The following is a 22,063-nucleotide window of genomic DNA, read 5'->3' on the forward strand; positions in this document are numbered from 1 at the left end:
TTACAGTGGACTTGTCTTCGTCACCACTAACGAGTGTGGTACAGGACAGTAATGCACAGTTCACAACTATATCAGTTTTGGACTCTCAACCTGTTCTGGTTTGTTTCAGTGGACTTGTCTTCGTCACCACTAACGAGTGTGGTACAGGACAGTAATGCACAGTATAAAGCTATACCAGTTTTGGACTCACAACCTGTTCTGGTTTGTTACAGTGGACTTGTCTTTGTCACCACTAACGAGTGTGTTACAACACAGTAATGCACATTACAAAGCTATATCAGTTTTGGACTCTCAACCTGTTCTGGTTTGTTACAGTGGACTTGTCTTCGTCACCACTAACGAGTGTGGTACAACACAGTAATGTGTGTTGCAACACAGTAATGCACATTACAAAGCTATATCAGTTTTGTACTCTCAACCTGTTCTGGTTTGTTACAGTGGACTTGTCTCCGTCACCACTAACGAGTGTGGTACAACACAGTAATGTGTGTTACAACACAGTAATGCACATTACAAAGCTATATCAGTTTTGTACTCTCAACCTGTTCTGGTTTGTTACAGTGGACTTGTCTTCTTCACCACTAACGAGTGTGGTACAACACAGTAATGTATGTTACAACACAGTAATGCACATTACAAAGCTATATCAGTTTTGTACTCTCAACCTGTTCTGGTTTGTTACAGTGGACTTGTCTTTGTCACCACTAACGAGTGTGGTACAACACAGTAATGTGTGTTACAACACAGTAATGCACAGTACAAAGCTATATCAGTTTTGTACTCTCAACCTGTTCTGGTTTGTTACAGTGGACTTGTCTTCGTCAAGACTAACGAGTGTGGTACAACACAGTAATGCACAGGATAAAGCTATATCAGTTTGGACTCACAACCTGTTCTGGTTTGTTACAGTGGACTTGTCTTTGTCACCACTAACGAGTGTGGTACAACACAGTAATGTGTGTTACAACACAGTAATGCACAGTATAAAGCTATATCAGTTTTGTACTCTCAACCTGTTCTGGTTTGTTACAGTGGACTTGTCTTTGTCACCACTAACGAGTGTGGTACAACACAGTAATGTGTGTTACAACACAGTAATGCACAGTATAAAGCTATATCAGTTTTGTACTCTCAACCTGTTCTGGTTTGTTACAGTGGACTTGTCTCCGTCACCACTAACGAGTGTGGTACAACACAGTAATGTGTGTTGCAACACAGTAATGCACATTATAAAGCTATATCAGTTTTGGACTCTCAACCTGTTCTGGTTTGTTACAGTGGACTTGTCTCCGTCACCACTAACGAGTGTGGTACAACACAGTAATGTGTGTTACAACACAGTAATGCACAGTATAAAGCTATATCAGTTTTGTACTCTCAACCTGTTCTGGTTTGTTACAGTGGACTTGTCTCCGTCACCACTAACGAGTGTGGTACAACACAGTAATGCACAGTATAAAGCTATATCAGTTTTGTACTCTCAACCTGTTCTGGTTTGTTACAGTGGACTTGTCTTCGTCACCACTAACGAGTGTGGTACAACACAGTAATGTGTGTTGCAACACAGTAATGCACAGTATAAAGCTATATCAGTTTTGTACTCTCAACCTGTCCTGGTTTGTTACAGTGGACTTGTCTCCGTCACCACTAACGAGTGTGGTACAACACAGTAATGTGTGTTGCAACACAGTAATGCACAGTATAAAGCTATATCAGTTTTTGTACTCTCAACCTGTTCTGGTTTGTTACAGTGGACTTGTCTTTGTCACCACTAACGAGTGTGGTACAACACAGTAATGCACAGTATAAAGCTATATCAGTTCTGTATTATCTCAATCCAATCAACTGTTCTGGTTTGTTACAGTGGACTTGTCTTTGTCACCACTAACGAGTGTGGTACAACACAGTAATGTGTGTTACAACACAGTAATGTGTGTTACAACACAGTAATGCACAGTATAAAGCTATATCAGTTTTGGATTATCTGCCAATCCAATCAACTATTGTACAGTGCGCCAATTAGTGCTATTGGTTACTAGTAACGAGTGTGGTACAACACAGTAATGTGTGTTACAACACAGTAATGCACAGTATAAAGCTATATCAGTTCTGTATTATCTGCCAATCCAATCAACTATTGTGTGCGCCAATTAGTGCTATTGGTTACTAGTAACGAAAGGACCGTGTATAAAAGAGACCAATTATATAAATTGGCTTGTATTTTGCTGCGATACAACTTGTCATGTTTTCCATCCTTTGAAAGTACGGCCCTTCACTGTCGATGCGTACTCATATTTCTATCCTTTTATTATCCTGCAGCAATTTACGAACAACTGACATAACAACACTTGATTACTGTCATTTAAACAATCTTATATTTTATATGATTAGTCTACATTATTACATTGCCTTTTACGTGAAGATGTTTACCAAGGTAACTTTAAATCATCTAAATTTTAGGATAGAAATTTGCTTTAAGAGTTTGCTATATTGAACGTGTCAGAATAATACAAGAATCTGTATTCTTATTATTAACCAAGTGGATGATTTTTGTAGTTTACACTAAATACATATAATAAATATTATTTTTTCACAAGTGACCAGCATAAATTTGTTTATATTAAACTAGGAATACACTAGTTTTAATAAATATATAGATAAATATATATATATATAGCTATTTGGATAATGCAAAATTACTTGTGTAAAGTCCTTGTCATTAAATATAAACACACGATTTCTATTACCATGTAATAAAATTATATGAAACTAAATAAATGTTGATTTAGTTAAACACCTTGTCATTAAAATTAAATACACGATTTATATTGACATATAACAAAACTGCTTGAGATTGAATAAATGTAGATTTAGGAATTGAATGGAATTGTATTGAATCATAGTTTATTTCCAAAATATTTACAAGCGTCCAATGTTTAAAATAAGATGGATCTCCTTGAGAACAATTTAAGTAAAATGTAGCAACAAATCCACAATAATTAATTATAAATATAGTTAGTATACATTTTATGGAATTAAATTATGTAACTAATTAGACATTAATGTATTATCAAATTTCCATTATTTTATGACTATACTAGTTAAATGTTTACATAAAAATATTATACACATACATTTTAAGTGGCTTAGGAAATGAGGAAATGCCTACATGGGCAGAATAAGAAGAATAATATCTTATTTGCTTTGAAATATTCTAGACTACAATAATATATATATACTTGTATATAAGAATAAAATCTTAATTAAATAGCAGAATAATATTTTCCAAGAAGCGTCCTAAATGCAAATATTAAATCTACCAACTAGTCCGGTTAAAATAAGGATGCAACCTCGGAATGAAAGATAATAAGCTAAAAATTTGCATACGTCTTTATTTTGATGGTATAAAACTTACCTCAAAAGTCTCATATAATCACGTGTACGCGTCTTTAGATATTTAAGGTCAAAGTTCACGAAAATCAGTTTTTTGCAAATATCTCGTTTCCCTTACGCTAAAATGACTTTGAATGTGGTTAGAGAAATTGTAGAACGGAAAATTCTCTTCAACTTTTGTCTAAAGTAATTTTATGTACGTTCAAACCCTTTTTTAGATACAGCGCAAAGAGTAGGGGACCGCTTACCTATATATACCATAATGCGAGGTCAGCCAGTAGAATACAATAAATAAATGAGTTATATTGTTAATTATTCACAAACTATTATTATTATTATTATTAATACTTAATACTATTAATATTGTTATCATTATTATTACATTTTTATTATTATTTATTATTTAAACATACCATATTTATAGATATTAATTATAAATTATATATTCTCTAAATAATACTTTTTACCAAACATACAATATTAAAAGAAATATTTCAAATAAAGTTTAATTATATATTTTATTTATTTATCCAATAATCAATTTATTAAAATTACAAAATATAAAATATTTGTTTTCATTATTAATGATTAATATTTTTGTTTTAATTTTCTTCTCTGTTCATCGTCTTCTTCTTTGTTCACTTCAATTTTTCCTTTTATATTTTTTCATAATAACTTCTTGCAAAAAATATAATAAATTGTTCTGTGTTTCTCCATTAACATCGCCTAGCATTTGATTTGGAGTTGGATAATACTTTGTTTCAACTACAGATGTTCGAGTATCTTCTCTAATAATCGCCGCAGCAGCTTCTACTATTCGTAATCGTTCTTCTTCGGGTGAGCTTTTTTTACTCTCGTACCAAGCTTTGGATAAAAAATATTTGACTGTGTGTCACGAAAAGATATAATAGTGAATGGCCCAACCTTAGTTGTTAATTATTATATCAGTCAAATACTTCTCCCTTAATTTAGAAATGATAGTCTTATCATCCGGTACGTACTCGGTAGGAATATCTTTCAACTCTTTTAATGTAAATTGTGAATCATTATATATTTTATATACTAAAAAAAATCTCTTTCATGGCCTGTGTGATGTTATCATCTTTGTGATGCTTTTATCAGTAGGTGTTCGATTTAAAAAATGAGAGTAGCAAATAGCATGATATTTAGCCTCAGCAGCTACCAAGTCATGTTCAAAAAGTATACGATTTTTGACTAATTTTCCTAACAACGTCTTTTTTCCAGCCTTCGTCAAAACGTTATTTTTAAAATCAAGAGTACTTACTTTACTGATGGTGCGTTTATACTTTTCTTTTCTTTTTATTCTGCGACTTCATCAGCTACTTGACCACAAAACAAGCAAGATGTTTTAAAATCAAATACCTCTCCTCGTATTTTACGAGATGGACTTTCTGCAGTAGGAGTTTCATCGTCTTCTGCACGTCGCATCGATGCAGCAATTGAATTTTTTATTTATATACACTTTTCGACAATCAACATGCACCATCACAGAAGTCAAAGTATTTAAATAATTTATATGACCGTCATTTCTGTCAATACTTGCAGTTTTTAATGATTGTAATCCACGCACAACACTCACAGAAGCACTTTCTGATATTAATTTATTACAAATAAAACAACAATCAGCCATTGCAATTAAAAGATACACTCAAAATCGTACGTCTGTTAATGCTAAGATGTCGTTTTTAAAACTAAGGGATAAAATAAATTTTTATCGGTATAGAAGTACTAACACAGAGAAATGCCCTACCATTCCTATCATCAAGTAAATATCACACCACCAATACTGTACTTATACATAAAAATTTCCAAACTCATTCGTTTACGGTCGCGTGTGTAGAAAGTCAACAAACAAGAAAACCGGTCAACAATGGAACATCTGCTACAGCTTCGCAGAAACAGCAAAAGTCGTACAAGAAATTTGTATTTCGAGATATAATATTTCATAGTAATATAGTAATATCGACGAAAAGTATTTCTTTTAATATTGTATATTTGGTAAAAATAAAATAAGTATTATTTAGAGAATATATAATTTATAATTAATATCTATAAATATGGTATATTAAATAATAAATAATAATAAAAATGTAATAATAATGATAACAATAATAATAATATTAAGTATTAATAATAAATAATAATAGTTTGTGAATAATTAACAATATAACTCATTTATTTATTGTATTCTACTGGCTGACCTCGCATTATGGTATATATAGGTAAGCGGTCCCCTACTCTTTGCGCTGTATCTAAAAAAGGGTTGAACGTACATAAAAATTACTTTACACAAAAGTTGAAGAGAATTTTCCGTTCTACAATTTCTCTAACCACCTTCAAAGTCATTTAGCGTAAGGGGAAACGAGATATTTGCAAAAAAAACTGATTTTCGTGAACTTTGACCTTAAATATCTAAAGACGCGTACACGTGATTATATGAGACTTTTGAGGTAAGTTTTTATACCATCAAAATAAAAAACCGTATGCAAATTATTAGCTTATTATCTTTCATTCCGAGGTTCCATCCTTATTTTGGCTTATTTTTACTGAGTTAACAGTTAAAAGTTTATTTTACAACAAACACAATTCGAGACAGGGGCATTAGGCTTGGAGCCAGACTCGGTTTGACATAGTTACAAAACGCAAATTATACGGTCTTAACTTTTCCGTACCTATCGTGCCTGCACTAAGTCGTATTATTGATACAGGAATCCGTATACTCCAATGAACTTCGAATATTATAGATTGTATGAAAAAACACTTTTTAATTCCGGACGATCCACAAAAATGTATATATCTAAACTTGATCCATTACGAAAAATGTTCCTGAAAAGTAAAATCCAACAATTAGTGTTCTATGGGAAATGCTACTGATGATACTCCCAAGGGATGATGGGATCAATCTTTACTGGAAAACTATTATTTCAGGCTGACACATGAAATTCTGATCTTTATTTTATTGCAGGCTAACATTGATGAGAGTATGATATGGAAGCCTTATAAAGTAAACTTACATTATTAGAAACTTTGACGGAAACAGGATCTTTTCCAGAGACTTGCCGTCATTCTGTGATACAAAAAAAATCAATAATACCAAATGAGGAGTCACAGTATGGTTTTAAGAAGTTCATCCAGCATGAACCAATCACATAAAGACCCACTTCTGTTCCCTGCTTTTATTGCCGCCATCTTGTTTCTGCCCAGACGATTGCCATTTACTATTGGCCTCTGGTCAGTCGCGGGTGGTTGGTCGGCGAATGCAGATCTATTTTTATGACTTTTTTTATTAATACTGAAAGAAAATAAAATCACACCGTGTATTACAAGCATGTTTGAATTCGTGTACTCAGTACAAGTTTAGGATGTTTTAAATTCTAGGGAGCACCTGAATTAATCTTCTATATTAAATTATGTTATCGATAACATTTGCCAACTCTATAAGAATACGTAATATACCATACCACCACTAACGCGAGAAATTATGGCATTATCTCTTTGGAGGGCTGGATTTAACAGTTTACTGGCAAAACCAAGATTAAAATCAGAATTTCACCTACTCCACATAAAACTACGTGCCCTTTTGGACTACCCTTCGTCCCTTTGCCAATACAATGTCATTTTTGTTGTCTGCTTCCTTTTTTGGATTTTATGAACTGTGCACCACTTCTGTTTGTAGGATTAGTATTTTTATAATTGTTGACGAGACCTATTGTGATTTTGGTAATTTCTTGATGGTCAATACATATCTTATCTTTGACACTAAATACTTGCTGGAAAACTGTGCCTCAGCCTATTACGTGTCTACACTTCAACCTCCATTACACTCGGGAAATTCCATTCAAAATGGTGACTATAAAATATAAAATGTCTGTAGAAAATAGACACTGTCTAGCCATAGCGCGGTCGGTTCTTTTCCTGGCAAAAAGCAAATCGCACATCGAAAGTCACATATGTCACATTACTCGAAACCCAGACAAGTCACGTTGTTTTTCAATTCCCTACAAATTGCCAATTGCTCAAGCAATCTGCCCTCCCCTCCCCCGTCATCACCTCTTTACATCATCGCATCCGTCGAACGTCCACATTCAATGACTGCCATTTGTTCTGCTTTGTTCCGGCACCGTTTCCTGACCGCCTTCCATAAACTACGATAATGGGTGGGAGAGGGGGAAACTCAGATAAATCAGTAAATAATTAATTATGATTTAACTGCCATTCTGTAAAACTGTCACTTTTAATTTTGGAATTAGAAGGAGATAAATTTCCTCTCTCTGTAACACAAAGACACAGATTCCTGTGGCATTCATAGAGTTGAACATACAAAACAACACAGCGTACTAATACTTCCGGTAGTCGAACAAAAATATGTGTTGAATAAATTTAGAAAGTATTGTAGAAATAATTAAGAATTAGTTGAACGTATGATAATCCCGCAATAACTTATTTACTACTCTTCCCCAAAGTGAATAAAGTTTAACTGAATGAATAGAGAGTAACCAAAAGGCACAAATTTGTCGTTTTTTCAGTTCACTTGACGGAAAAATATTTTTGTCTAGTGGCTCTCATAATCTATTTTTGAAATTTCTTGTCAATATGGTAGGAAACATCTTAAAGAGATGAAACGTTTACTATACCATTTGTTATAATCAGATTATAATTACACCCTTACTGTTATAAGTAATAAAATTCAAATAAACCAATTAAAACTAAAATTGTCTAACGTATAATTGATACGATAATTTTGAATGATGTATTCAACACACAATTTATCTTTTTACGTCATGAATTATTCACCTTCATCAATTATGAGCTAGCTTTTATGTCTCTTGACAATTTTTTTTTTTTTATCAACGGTTACACCATTTCCATTCAATGACAAATTATAGACTCAAGAATACTTGACTACTTACTTATTAATTATATTATATAAAAGAGAACTTATCAAGATAGTCTAAATAAGTGACAGACACATTGATAAGAATATCAAAAACAACTAAAATCCATAACAATAACGAGTAAATTAAATATAATAACAAAAACGCAACTAACAATTGGACATAAATTACGATCAGTTTTAGGAGAACTTTCCCACTTTTGAATTTCTGTATGTGGCCCTTTAAAGGCGCCACCAAGCACTCTATTCTGCTCCGAACTAATCCAACTAGTGAAGTTCCACACAGGACCAAACAATTTCACTTAATTTGATGTGTGTGATAAATTTAACAGTGATAAAAATAAATAAGTTAACAACAATATAAATAATTTAAACAATAACATAACATATAGACATATTTAATAATAACTATATAAGCAACAACAATGACTAATTAATCTACAAATCACAAACTTAGATGTGAACTGGACGCAATAAATAATGTTAATAAGTGCATGATATGGTAAAGATTTGTATCGACTATTATGACATTGTTACGAAAATTGTTATAATTCAGCCGGTTTCGAACTTGTGAACATAATTTGTGTACTTTTGGAAATACGATAGATTATGATGTAGTGAGATCCAACGCTGTAACCCAGTAACGATAAAACACAGCGGGAGATACGATAATTGAAAGCAAGATGGGACATTTTACGTAAAATTAACTTTTTATTTATTTTAACCGAAAATTTCCAACATTTTTCAAATACGCTGTCTAACTTATTGTAAGATGCGGTCAATATTTAAATTGTTATCGTATTCGTAAGTAAAATCTTAATTTTTTCTTAAACTTATCTTCTAATCTCCTTAATCTTAATATAATCTCAAACTTCTCTTCTTAATACAACTTTTATAATAGAAAAACTATTTTTATTAATTCCGTGTCATAACCAACTCATGTTTTATCTTAACTATGTTTTCTTTTCTCCATGACACACAATTCGTTTTCCGTCACGAAGATAAAAAACTCAATATAACTCCTCTTAGATTATAATATAAAACAAAAGATTATATTCATACTAATTTTAAAAGAACAGAACCAATAATAAAACATGTAAATAAAATACTATATTAAAATTTCCATTATTAAAAATGATTACTCTTTTTTTAAAAAATGTTGTGGCATAAAATATCACAACATTTATCAACAAATAAATACCAATAAATATAAAATCATTAAATCGTAAAGACCAGCCACACATATGATTGGTACTTTGGTTAACCCCCTCTCGACGAAAAACTTTCGTAAACGCATTATGTTAAGAACAATAATTTTGAACAGTATTAAAGCTAACACTGTGCCAAATACATCAATTACGTAATTTGGTGAGGCAGAAAAGTCCATTTTACTGCCGCAAACTTTGTAAACAAAACTGTCTAAAACAATAAAAACTGACAGGAGTAAAATGTTTGTAACCGGCGGTATACTGTAAACTCAATTAGTAGTATTTAGTTCAACCACTGCATCGTTAGTCCGCTAATGCGTATAGTACCTGGGAAATTTAAGTCCCAGGTTTAACCCAATTACCAGGGTTTGCCCTACTGTAGTAATAATGAAGGAGTCGAGGGCCCATTTCAATTCAATTTAAATTAACTTTATTCAAGATTTACACAACGTACTCGTACAGAAAAGCGTTACTATTATATTACAATATGTTCATTTAGTAACTACATAAATCATTAAATAAAGAAGTTTACCTCAAAATATTAATTAAATGGCAACACTGATTTTACAGTTTGGCTATTTATAATATGTCGTAATAACTACTAAATTTTAAAAAGAACTGTTACCTCAAAAATGAGTACACTGATTTCTCAACTAAAAATGGTTTTAATTTCGTTTTGAATATGCAAATTTTTGAAATTTTTAGAAACTCTTTTGGAAGAAACAACAAGAATTTGGATCCTGTACTTGTGGGCTTTTTACGAGTATTACAAAGTTCTAAGTAATGTTTTGGGATTGATGGATAATTTCTATGGCGAGTGTTATAATCATGATTTGCTCCTAATTTAGGTACACTATCTCCAATTGATTTCACAAGCATGACAGTTTGAAAAATATATAGACCATATACAATAAGGATTCTTAAATTAAAAAATTCTGTTTCCAAATTTGACAGATTCAATGCGTTCCAATTTAACATTTTCTAATAGCTTTTTTTGTTGGTGGAAAATTCGGTCTAGATTTCTTCTTGTTGTAGCTCCATACATGCTTATACCATAAGATATGTGTAAATTGTTTATTGCAAGATAAATGGTTTTTAAGGTTTCAATATTACATATCTTCGCCATTTGTCGTAGAGCGTAAAAAGACCAGACGAAATTTTATTTACTACATAGTCAACATGTTTATCCCAACTTAAGTGTTGGTCCAATATTAGTCCAAGCAATTTAGAGTGTTCTACTTGATTCAGTTTTGAATTTTCTAGATAAATATTTAGCCTTAATGTTGTCCATTTGCACTGCAAAAGCAGACAAACTGTGTTGACGCAAACTCGATAGAGGGATTTCCTCTAAGACAGAAAACGATCTTCAGCCGCGTTAGTTTTATGGGGATCGAAATTGAAGGGTATCAAAAGGGTTAAAAACACAAATTTGATTTTTTTCAAATCACATTTTTCTTAGCTTAATACAATTCAATTAAAAAAACTTATTTATTGCCAAATAAAGAAATTACTATTCCATAATAGATTAATTTATACTAATAAAAAATATTATTAAAAACATAAACCTTTCTTAAAATATAGGGAAAAAGTACCCACATAGGCAAGCCTTTGCGTGGGTACGAGTCATTGAAAAAAGATAGGTTTACATAAATTGCTGATAGGTCTTAATCATATATATATATATATATATATATATATATATATATATATATTTGTATGTGTGTTTTTGTATGTGTGTGTGTGTGTGTATATATATATATATATATATATATGTCTGTGTGTATATGTGTGTGTGTGTATATATATATATACATATACATACATACAAAAACCTTGCTTCCTGTACTGTAGAGTAAAGTAAAGTAAAGGGCATAGTTTGGTACAGCAAATAAGGGCCTTAGGTAAAAAGAAAAACTCCTATCTGTAATTTGATGCAATAACGTTCTCTGTTGCCTCCCCCCCCCCAATCCGTAAGCCAAGTAACCAGTAGCTCCTTATACATCCCAATTTTTATGTTATGAAAATCAGTTAATGGTCTCGGCAATTTTCTAATCAAAATTTGCATTATATAATGAGAATAAGTTAATCTGAAGCTTTTTGTTACTTGATACACTTGCACAAACCATAATTTATATCAGCGTCAGTTTGTATAATTATAAGTTATACAAATTGACTGAAAAACACCACTTTCTGTAGGTTTTTATAGGGTCCATGAACCTGATTCAACTTTGATTTTTGTCTCTGATGATTGGTTTTAGTGAAAAATGTGATTTCAGAAAAGGATTTTTTTGTAATTTTTAACATATCTAAAAATCAAATCAATTCACATTTATTTCAAATGACAAATTACTGAAAAAACAGAAGTAAATATTTTATATTGAAAAAAGAAAACAAATGTAGCATTTTGATATGTAATGGTAATAAAATATGCAACAATATTCAAGTAATAGAATTAAAAATAGTTAACATTAAATAATTTAACGCTAAATTATTTAAAAATCTTACATCGCAAAGAAATAAATCCATATATTAAAATAAATTGAAAAATTCAAATTAAAAAATATATTAATTTGCTACTTAATTTCTGTATAGTTAAAAATAACATGGGAAAAAGAGCCTACATGGGCCTTAATGGCCTGTGCATAGGCTCGAAACACTTTTGATAACCTCCAACACAGTATAATTATGTTTTAGGTTAGTTATTTACCTGAATTAGAGATGAGATTGCAGATCTCGAAACGTAGTTTAACTAAACACCGGGTTAAGAGAAATTCATCAATCAAAAATTATACATTGCCGATTGGCACTCTACTCTTGGACTATAAGAGGATAAGATTACTGGGAAAATGTTATTGGGAACACCCATGCTGAAGGAATACTTCCAAAACCAGCTGGCCAAAGACATACGAAATAAAAAGAAGAAGTAAGAATTAGTATTTCAATTGTCTGAGCTGTGAGAGTTTGGCAAGTCCGAGGCGATGTCTTGCCAAGCTTCATGGGCGGCAGATCAAACCGTTGACGCTTTTATTTTGGTCATTTAAAGAACCCAATGAAACGCTTAAGACAGTCAGAAAAGCAAGAAGCAAATTCTTCTTTTCTTTATTTGTCACTGGCATTTGAATGTGATGACGAAGAAGCTTTAAATGTTTTAAAACTAATTAAGGACCCCTGTAGTATTTCAAAGGAATTTCTATACTTCAATAGATGCTCAGAATAAGTATTCCAAATAACTTGAATATGAAGGAACCGGGATTTTTCCGGACATTTGCCATTGTTCAGTGATACGAAAAATCAGTAACGTTTCGAGATCTGCAATCTAATCTCTTCTTCAGGTGAATAACTAACCTAACCTTTTTGCCGCCACCTTGTTTCTGCCGTGACGATCACCATTTGCTATTGGCCTCTGGTCAGTCGTAGGTGGTTGGTCGACGAATGCAGACCTATTGTGACCTGTATTCTGTAGTTCAGTTTTAATAATTAGTGAAGTTGATATACAACATGGTGGTTGTGATTCTTGACTTAGGCGTGTCACAACGCCATGGTATGATTTGTTTATTTTACCCTAGTTTGTAATTGTGTGTTAGGTTAGTTATTTACCTGAAGAAGAGATCAGATTTCAGATCTCGAAACGTAGTGTTACTGAGTTTTTGTATCACTGAACGATGGCAAATGTCCGGAATGTCCTGTTTCCTTCACAATCCCTCCATCGTCAAGCACAAACCTCAAACACAGAATTATATTTTACTTGCAACTTTACTTTTTAGCATACAAAATACTTTGTAAATACGTTACTACTTCTGAAATAGATTAACAGCTGTTTGTTGTCCTTGTGATAATCGGTAGTCAGCAACATAAAATGATATCGTGTTAAAAATCACTACAAAACAATCGTAGATGAATAAAAAATATTACGGGAATAAAGGGGCCATCATCATTGCTGTTGTAGTGAACGTGTGAACAGGTCGGTGAATCGAGAGGTGTTGGCCGATGTTGTGTCGGTGCAGTATTTGTTTACACCGGCCACCAGCAGCGGTCAAGGTTCGTGGATTGGCCTACCTCCAGCCACACGCAGCTCGCGTGAGACTTGTGGCCTGTATCTCACATTCTGTGGCCGGCCACAAACATAGCAGTTTCCTCCCTACAGCCGTCTGTACGAACCACTTTAACGTGAGTTATTAAGATGTCGGCAACCCGACTAGTCCTTTGGAGGACAACATACTTCCGTACTTGGAGATCCAGTGGAAGTCTCGTGACGATTTTTGAGATATAATTATAATAAACTGTGACACTATTTTAACGTGGCTTACAAGTTAAAAGTTTACAAGTCTTAATGGTCAATACAGGCAAGGAAATATCTGTATTTTTATCCAAGAACGATTGGAGTATACGAATTTAACTGTTTTATTCGCCGTTTTTCAAATTTTTCGAGGATTTCAAACACTTCTACGACCCCTACTTTCACTACAGAATTGTGGGAGATGTTCCGTTATTAATAGGCGTCCTAACGCGTCTTGGGGTTTCGATATTGTTATCGGTTGTTCAGAATAATTTCTAATTTTATTTGTACTTAATTGTCAAATTTGAATATTTAATCATTACAATCGACGGTAATAATACTATTTTATAAAAGAGGGAAGCATCTCCTATATTCTAAAACCAACAATAACAGTGTAAAAGTGATCCATGTTTAAACTTTTTGGGGGGGTTTTCGATCAAGAAATAAAGTAAAAAATGTCTTATTTTACCAAGCGAAGTTAGGGCTGAGAAACCCTTTCTAACACTTAACTTAACCTGGGGACCAACGGCTTAAAGGTAACTTCAGAACCACCACCAACGGCCGGGCAGGCGCGCTGCTTCCAAGGACAGGATCGCTCTGCGGTCACCCATCCAAGCAGCAGCCACGCTCGACGTTGCTTGATCCGATTATCTTGTGATAACCGTTGTAGCCGCTACACTACGCCATAGGCAGAAATAACTGTGGTCTACAGCTTCACTAGAGAATATTCAATGTTTTCACGTAATACTGATACATACTCGTAGTAATTGCCATAGCAATTTTTTACATAGTGTATGAAAGATGTTTACAGAATCCATCGTACTTTCTCAGCCTCCGATATTTTACTTCGTTATCACCGTAATTGGTACAGGCGCTAACGTTACCTGCACATTATGAGTGTAACGTTTCATCGTTCTCGACCGTAACGTTTCCTGTCTGTCGTCATTAAACTCATTACACGTTCTTTGTTTGGCCGTTATACGCATTTTACGCTGACTCATCCATTCCTTACTGTCCTAATTTGCCAACAAAACAGTTATCTGGCATTTATACAGGATGTTCCATAAATTAGTGTCAAGCAATGCCCAGAAATAGAGCACCTGTAAAGTACTCAAATAAACAAAAAAAGGTTTTCTGATTTATTTTTAGTTTTCGAATTATTAACTTTTTTGTAAATTTTTATCTTGACTGTTTACTAATTGTTTGCACTGTTTTGTCATACAGTACTAATACTTTCATTTGATAACTAAAACATATGAATAAAATTATAGGAATCATAATTTATTACGATTTAATTGATTTTGTAATCTTCCAGTAAAACTGGAAGTTTCGGATGCGTTTTGAGTGGAATTTATAGGATAGCACTGCCATATTTCTTTAGGTAAATAGCTAGTAAAATGTACACCTTTTTGAAACTATACCTAAGAAAAATAATAAGAATTTTATATTTTTAATTTGCTTTCAAATGTTTTTAAATCTTGAATATTTCACGTTTTCTTACATTCAATTGTTTTTTAAAACACCAAGGATAGATCTATGGTGACAAATTTATATCAGTCAGATACATGTATAAGTTAGGTAGTTTTGAAAAACATACAAGATATTATCTTAACTAATTGCGTGGCTATAGCCAAAACGTTATGAGAGTCAATCGTTTAATACAAAATCATAAAAGAATTATTAATAACTCGAAAACTAAAAAAAATCTGAGGTTATTTGAATACCTTTAGAAGCGCTTTAATCTCTGGGCTTTTGTTTGATACTAATTTTTGGGACACCCTATGTTTTTTCTAGAGCACTGCACCACCGAGAGAAGCATTTTGAGTTGAGAATAGTAATTGAACTGACCAGTACAAACATTACAGTTGGACAAAAATGTTTACAATAGCCTGCATAAGAGTTCAGGGGTTCTTTAGTAAGGAAGAATTCGTTATCGTTTCGCTTGACAGATTTCGTTATCTGTCAACTGATAAAACCGGTTATGTCAGATAATTCAACCCAAATGGTTTGCATGATGTACAATTGCACGATAAGAAATAAAATATTCGCCAATGGATTTTAGTAGGGTGTTTTAAAATAGGTCAAAATACGTTTGTCCCACTATTTTCTGCCACAGAGGTCATGGTTTTAAATTAATACACACACAGGTATCAAGATTCCGAATTCAGATATACTGATATATTCAGATATTCAGATATATATAGTGATATACTGAATGATGTATTTTACGTTTGGTGATATGGAATTGCAGTAGGCCTATATATTATGATAACTCGAACGTTGGAACTGTGTACAAATAATGAATTGAACCAAGGACGTAGCCAGCGAGGGGGCTAAAAAGGACAGAACCCCCAAACTTTCAATTTTTTTTCTAATTACTTTTTTAGTTACCGATTAGGTATTTATTTACAATACCGTGACCATGAAAAATCTTTTTTTATGGGTTGGGCATTTATAGCCAAGTATTATTATCAAAGGTGCATATAAACTGGGGGGAAAGTATATCATTGTATTATATTGATGCCTTTCGGGCATTATTGCATTAAGGATGGAAAATAACCGACAAAATTTTGTCGAACAACACTTGGAGGGTTAAGGAACAGGGGCATCACGTGATCTGGGATTCGACTTTTGCAAGCTCGAGTTAATTTTTTTTCTAAAAGAGCAAGCAGTGCGCAGCACTGCGCAGCGGGCAGGCATCGTTGACAGGATTAACGTCATCATTTCAGTAAAATTGCCAGAGGTACTGTCAAAAACAGAGTTTTCAGAGGATTTCAAAAAATCGTAACTCCTTTGATTTTCGTTGCCGACGAATTCTTTCTTCACTATTGTTTTCAGGAAAAATTGTAGTTTTCAGGAAAAAAAATGAACATACCTTTCCATGGTCACGTTATTGTAAATTGATACCAACGATTATAATATAATTATTTAAATAGTTCAGTATTATTAACGTGTACTACTGAAAGATCGTTCTCTACATACAAACAGGCCAAGAACTTTATAAGGAACAAAAATGGGGCCTTACTCTTAGTCCACTACGGGAAAATATCAGTTGTCTGGACCCCCACCCAGTTTTTTCCTGGCTGCGTTCTTGAATTGAACTATGCTGAACTAAATAATAACATTGTGCCAGCTTCTTTCTTATTGTATTATTAATATAATAAGAAAGTTATTAATATAACTTAAAAACAAACGTTATTGCATAAAATTCAATTTCATATAGGCCTAGCCTAAGGTTTTAATTGGATGTTTTCAATGAGACTTTTAATTTTTGTCTCTTCAATATGTTGTGATACATGTAACATATTCAACTGAAGTTAATATGATTCACCTCTTTTAGGTGATACAACTGTGTCAAACCTTTGTAAAACTTACGGATTTACTTAAAACTATCAAATAGAGATTATGAAAGTGTTAGTATTCACTAAACGCCTGTAAAATGGCATTAATTGTCGTACTTTAACGACAACAAGAACTAGAACACTGTTTTAAACGACGTCCGTTAAAAAGTGGGAGCGTCCCTAACTCAAGAACGTAGCCAGGACAAAATTTTGGGGGGCCCCTTTTCGTTCCTTAAAAAAAATCTTGACCCGTATCTGTGTTCAGAACGGTCTTTCAGCAGTACATGTAAGTAATACTGAATTATTTAAATAATAATAATCTTTTACTAAGAAAATAAATTGAAACAATTAAAAATAGGGGTAGGGGTTCCAGACCCCTTTAGACCTCCTCGCTGGCTACGTCCCTGCCCTTACTCTGACAATCTATGTTTAATTTCAGCCGGACTCAGCGCTTATTAGATAAGACGGATGAAAAGATAAGGACGCGATCGTATTTATAAAAGACCTTTTCTCTAATCGCCACAAACAAATTATTTTTAAATCACATTTTTATAGAACGATTGTGAAAGGATAACAGGATTTCGGACATTTTCCATCGTTATAGGTTATAAAAGGTATAACACAGTGTTTAGAAGATTACATGTGCCTGGACTGGACTCCAAGCAGCTTTTGGGTATGTTTGAACCCTTTACTTTCACTTCTTTCTGTTCGTTAATTTTGTATGTATTAATATCTCCCCCACCTGACGAAGAGGATAGATCCCAATCCTCGAAACGTTGTGTCATACCTTTTATAACCTATATCGATGGCAAATTTCCGAAATCCTGTTATCCTTTGAAACCTTCCATCGTCAATAAAAAAAAGAAGAGTAAAAGTAAAGAATGTCTTATTTTACCAGGCGAAGTTAGGGCTAAGAAGCCCTCTCTAACACTTAACCTGGGGACCAACGGCTTAAAGGTGACTTCCGAACCACCACCAATGGCCGGGCAGGCGGGCTGCTTGCAAGGACAGGATCGCTCAGCGGTCACCCATCCAAGCAGCAGCCACGCTCGACGTTGCTTGATCTGGTTATCTCGCGATAACCGCCGTACCCGCTACACTACGCCATTGGCTAATAATAATAACAGTTTGATCACAACTGTTATTTAAAAACAGCTCCAAATTTATAAATAGTATCAAACGTCCACTATGTTTATTTCTCTACGAATAGTTCAGCAATCAACCGTAAAATTCTTCTGCAGAAATGGCATTTCTTAGTATTTTAGACGCATTGTCATCCATAGTACCGCATTAATGTGTGCTCCTACCAAAGCCCACTAATACTATGCATGAGACCGGTAGTAACATGTTACTACAGTAACTACACCCACTCGTCACCGGTTACACCGGTCAGCGCAGTGGGAGGTGGTCGAGGCCGTCCCTTGTACAGTTCCCGGTCTTGTGTACACGGCTAATTATCTTCTACCACCTTCCACTAGCGACTGACATTGGAATATTGCATCTGTGTGGGCTGTTGCACTGTAACCTGGCATCGGTGTGTTAGCATATTATACAACAGAAGAACTTCACTAAAGTTACCACTTAAGTTAAGTTAATATTTTTATGAATCAGCATTTAGAGTTACTGTATATCCATTTTTACCTACTTATTGTCCTTTTAAAATAAGCTCCACTTAAATTTCACGGAAATTTTTTTACATAATATCAAATCAGACTTCAGATAATCAAATCACACCAATCACGCGTTTTGAATAAAGAAAGCTGGATACATTTTAATAATTTGATTTTAGTATAAAATGTTTATAAATATAATAAACATTATGATTATTGAAACATTATGATCAAGACCGCAGACAGAAAGAAATTGGGGGGGGGGGGTTCCAGACAAATGATATTTTTTCTTAGTGGACAGAAAGTAAGCGGCCGTCGTTGACATAAAAAAACACACCTACCAGGATGTTCACACAACACTGGTCACGAAATTATTTAAATTCTCATCTACAGTATTGGGCTAACACAATACTCTTTAGTCTATACATTACTCTTGTGTTTGTGTTCCTTTTCTGAACAATACATTAGTCGAACTCGAGTAAATTGTATTAAAAACCTTGTTTATAGTAGCAAGAAAAATGTCTTCAAATTTTATCACGAATGTAAAACATAAAACATATGATATACGTAGGTAGAATAAAACTTTCAACGCGAATAAATGATCTTCTGCACAATAATCCAATTATTGGATTAGCACTGTAGAAGACTTTCACGAATGAGTTGAGAATAAGAGCGTGAGTTCAAAACAATATAAGATATTTCGTTGAAAAAACTTGCAATATAGGCAAATTCGTTGATAAAACTTGCAATTTAGGCTAAGCAGTCGATAAAACTTGCTATATAGGCTAAGTCGTTGATCAAACTTCCAATATAGACTATTTTGTTGATAAAACATGCAATATAGGCTAATTCGTTGATCAAACTATGCAATATAGATTATTTAGTTGATCAACTTGCAATTTAGGCGATATTAGCGTTCAAGGGCCTGAGGAATACCGATTACTGAAGAATGGAAGAAAGAACAACAAAGCGGCTAACCTTGAACCGTCGAGGGCCTCTTCATCCGTGTCCTTGGAATCGGAGTCGATGTAGTGCAGATCCTCCATCTTGTCCCCCACCCCCGCACCTGTAACATTGCAATTTTGGTGAGGAGAATTGTTAACATCAGGTTACAACTGTTTACATTTAATCTCATTTCAGTTCACAGTGGAAAAAACAATGTTGAATAGCTGAAAGGCGGGACAAATGAAAGAATTGTTATTTCAGTCGACAACGCTGACGTAAAGAACAGCCAAATACGATGACCAGATTTAAAGACACAGCATTTCCGCGTGTGAAAAACGATGACACAACGTAAAGTTTGAGATCTGCGACCTCGTCTTTCTCTGTAAATCAATGAATTTACAAAAAACAATCATATTCAGGCAAAATAACATTCAGCTAATGTAGCTATAAACATCCTCAAACGGTCAACGAAAGGCACATATATTATCACTTAATTGAAAATTAAATTTAGGCCTATATGTCTAAGTGTTATATATTTAAAAAGACCAAAAATAGTTTAAACATTGAAAGTTGATGTATGTTTTCAATGATTTATCATGCTTTAGCTGGGGAGATAGGGTGGACGTAAATTTTGTAAAGTCCATTTCATCTTGAAGGCCTCAACGACGTACTTTTCCAACGATGACGGCCCAGGTCGTTACAGTGCCTTTATTTACGGAACATAATTCTTGGAGGTCTATGTAGGCTCCAGTAAAGACGGGCTGGGTCCATCTCTTCACCATGGGAACAAAGACTGGCCCATTATCCTTGATTATAGATCCTTCAGAAGGATCTATAATCAAGGTCATGATTCACCGTGTAAAGGCTTGATGCATTTTTCTTTTCTTTCAGTATTTTAAATCAAACGAAGATCCTTTCCACTGTTGTCCAAATTCCACCCAAATGAGAGTTTTGCTGAAGTGGAAACTTGCAGATCTCGGTTGAAGCCTTTCATGGGAAGCTTCCACGAACCTCCAACTGCACAAACGCACAGAGCAGAGGCGCAGCCATCGCCGCACAATTAGCCCACAACAACAGGAAACTCTTACTTGTTCTAACCACCGTTATTTGTGCTCATGATCGACCAGCTCCTGCTACCGACCTCCTTCCCACCCCCGCCATCACCCTCTCGCCCATTAGTCTGACTTTTGTTCGGCGGACCAATTCGCACCGTTGGCCGTTATAATTTAATCTTTAGTTGTGCGATGACACAGAAACCCCAACTTTGTGAAGGCGAAAGATTGTGCTTAATCTTAAACTGTATTAGAACTTTCGCGCTGTAAAATGGAAAATGTACAATCCTCAGTTTTGAAAAATACAAAGCCTGCTCTTTGAGTGTGGCCAATTTCAGTAATGTAATTTTTAATGTTAAAAATGGAACCTCTAAACAGGCTTAGCCTTATGAGGTCCTAATTTGTTCGCCAATGAAAAAGTCAATTGTATTTAAATATCCAGTATTTTATTTAAAAAAGGTAATATTTTTTTGTTTAAATGATACTCGCTTATGGTACTGAGTATTATTTTATTTTAATTTCTTTAAGTATTGATTATTTTTGTATCAATAAGTTTTATGTATCATGTTTCCTTCTGTTTGTTTTAAAATTATTTTTGTGTGTAAGAGAAAATAGATATTCTTATTCTATTCTATCTTGAGTTGTTACAGTCATGGATCACAATAATTGTCAAATATTTTGATCATTGTGTGCAAAGTATGTTTGAAACTAAATCATAATCGAAATATCTCATTATTTGTTATACGAGTGTGTAAAATAGTAATCCCTACTTACGAATTACATTTAGTAACAAGTGTGAGATGACTTGTCAACCTATTATCTTTTAGCCTGTTAAATCTGTTATTTTATAAATATTTGTGTAGTTCTGTATTAATTATCTTCTTCCTGTTTTGGTATGACTGAAATGTGTCATTTTAAACCCAAGACACATAATAACCAACAAGAATTAACCACTACAATAATAATTAGGTTAGTTCAAGAAATAAAAAAGGAATTATAAAACTATAATTTACAAATCAAATCAAACTATAAATTTACCTTGGTGTAATTGTCTCTATTCGGTAATAAAAAAAGTAAAGGCAGATATTACAAAAACTGGAATTTTACAACTTCTTGAATGTTGTATTTTACCTTTCAACTCTATTAAAACTTGTGAGATGTAAAATGGAAATTTACAAATCTCAATGTATAAAATCTACATTGCCTTGATGTACCTTTGATGGAGATATCGTCATATAAGGCATAGATCAGAATAATTGTCAAATATTTTTATCATTGTTCGTGTGCAGTGCTAAAACTACATCAAAATTATAAAATTTAATA

At 33.4% G+C, this 22,063-nt stretch overlaps 1 protein-coding gene across 1 annotated transcript in view; it reads right to left on the reverse strand.

Annotated features, from left to right (window-relative positions):
• LOC124355224 overlaps positions 1-22,063 on the reverse strand; it is a 254,241-nt gene that overhangs the window by 227,970 nt on the left and 4,208 nt on the right. The window contains exon 2 of the mRNA XM_046806263.1: positions 19,722-19,809. Within this exon, the coding sequence (XP_046662219.1) occupies positions 19,722-19,809 (88 nt within the window). The remainder of the gene's footprint in view (positions 1-19,721; positions 19,810-22,063) is intronic.

The sequence above is a fragment of the Homalodisca vitripennis genome, chromosome 1 (genome assembly GCF_021130785.1).
Source record: "Homalodisca vitripennis isolate AUS2020 chromosome 1, UT_GWSS_2.1, whole genome shotgun sequence".
Classification (NCBI taxonomy): Eukaryota; Metazoa; Arthropoda; class Insecta; order Hemiptera; family Cicadellidae; genus Homalodisca; species Homalodisca vitripennis.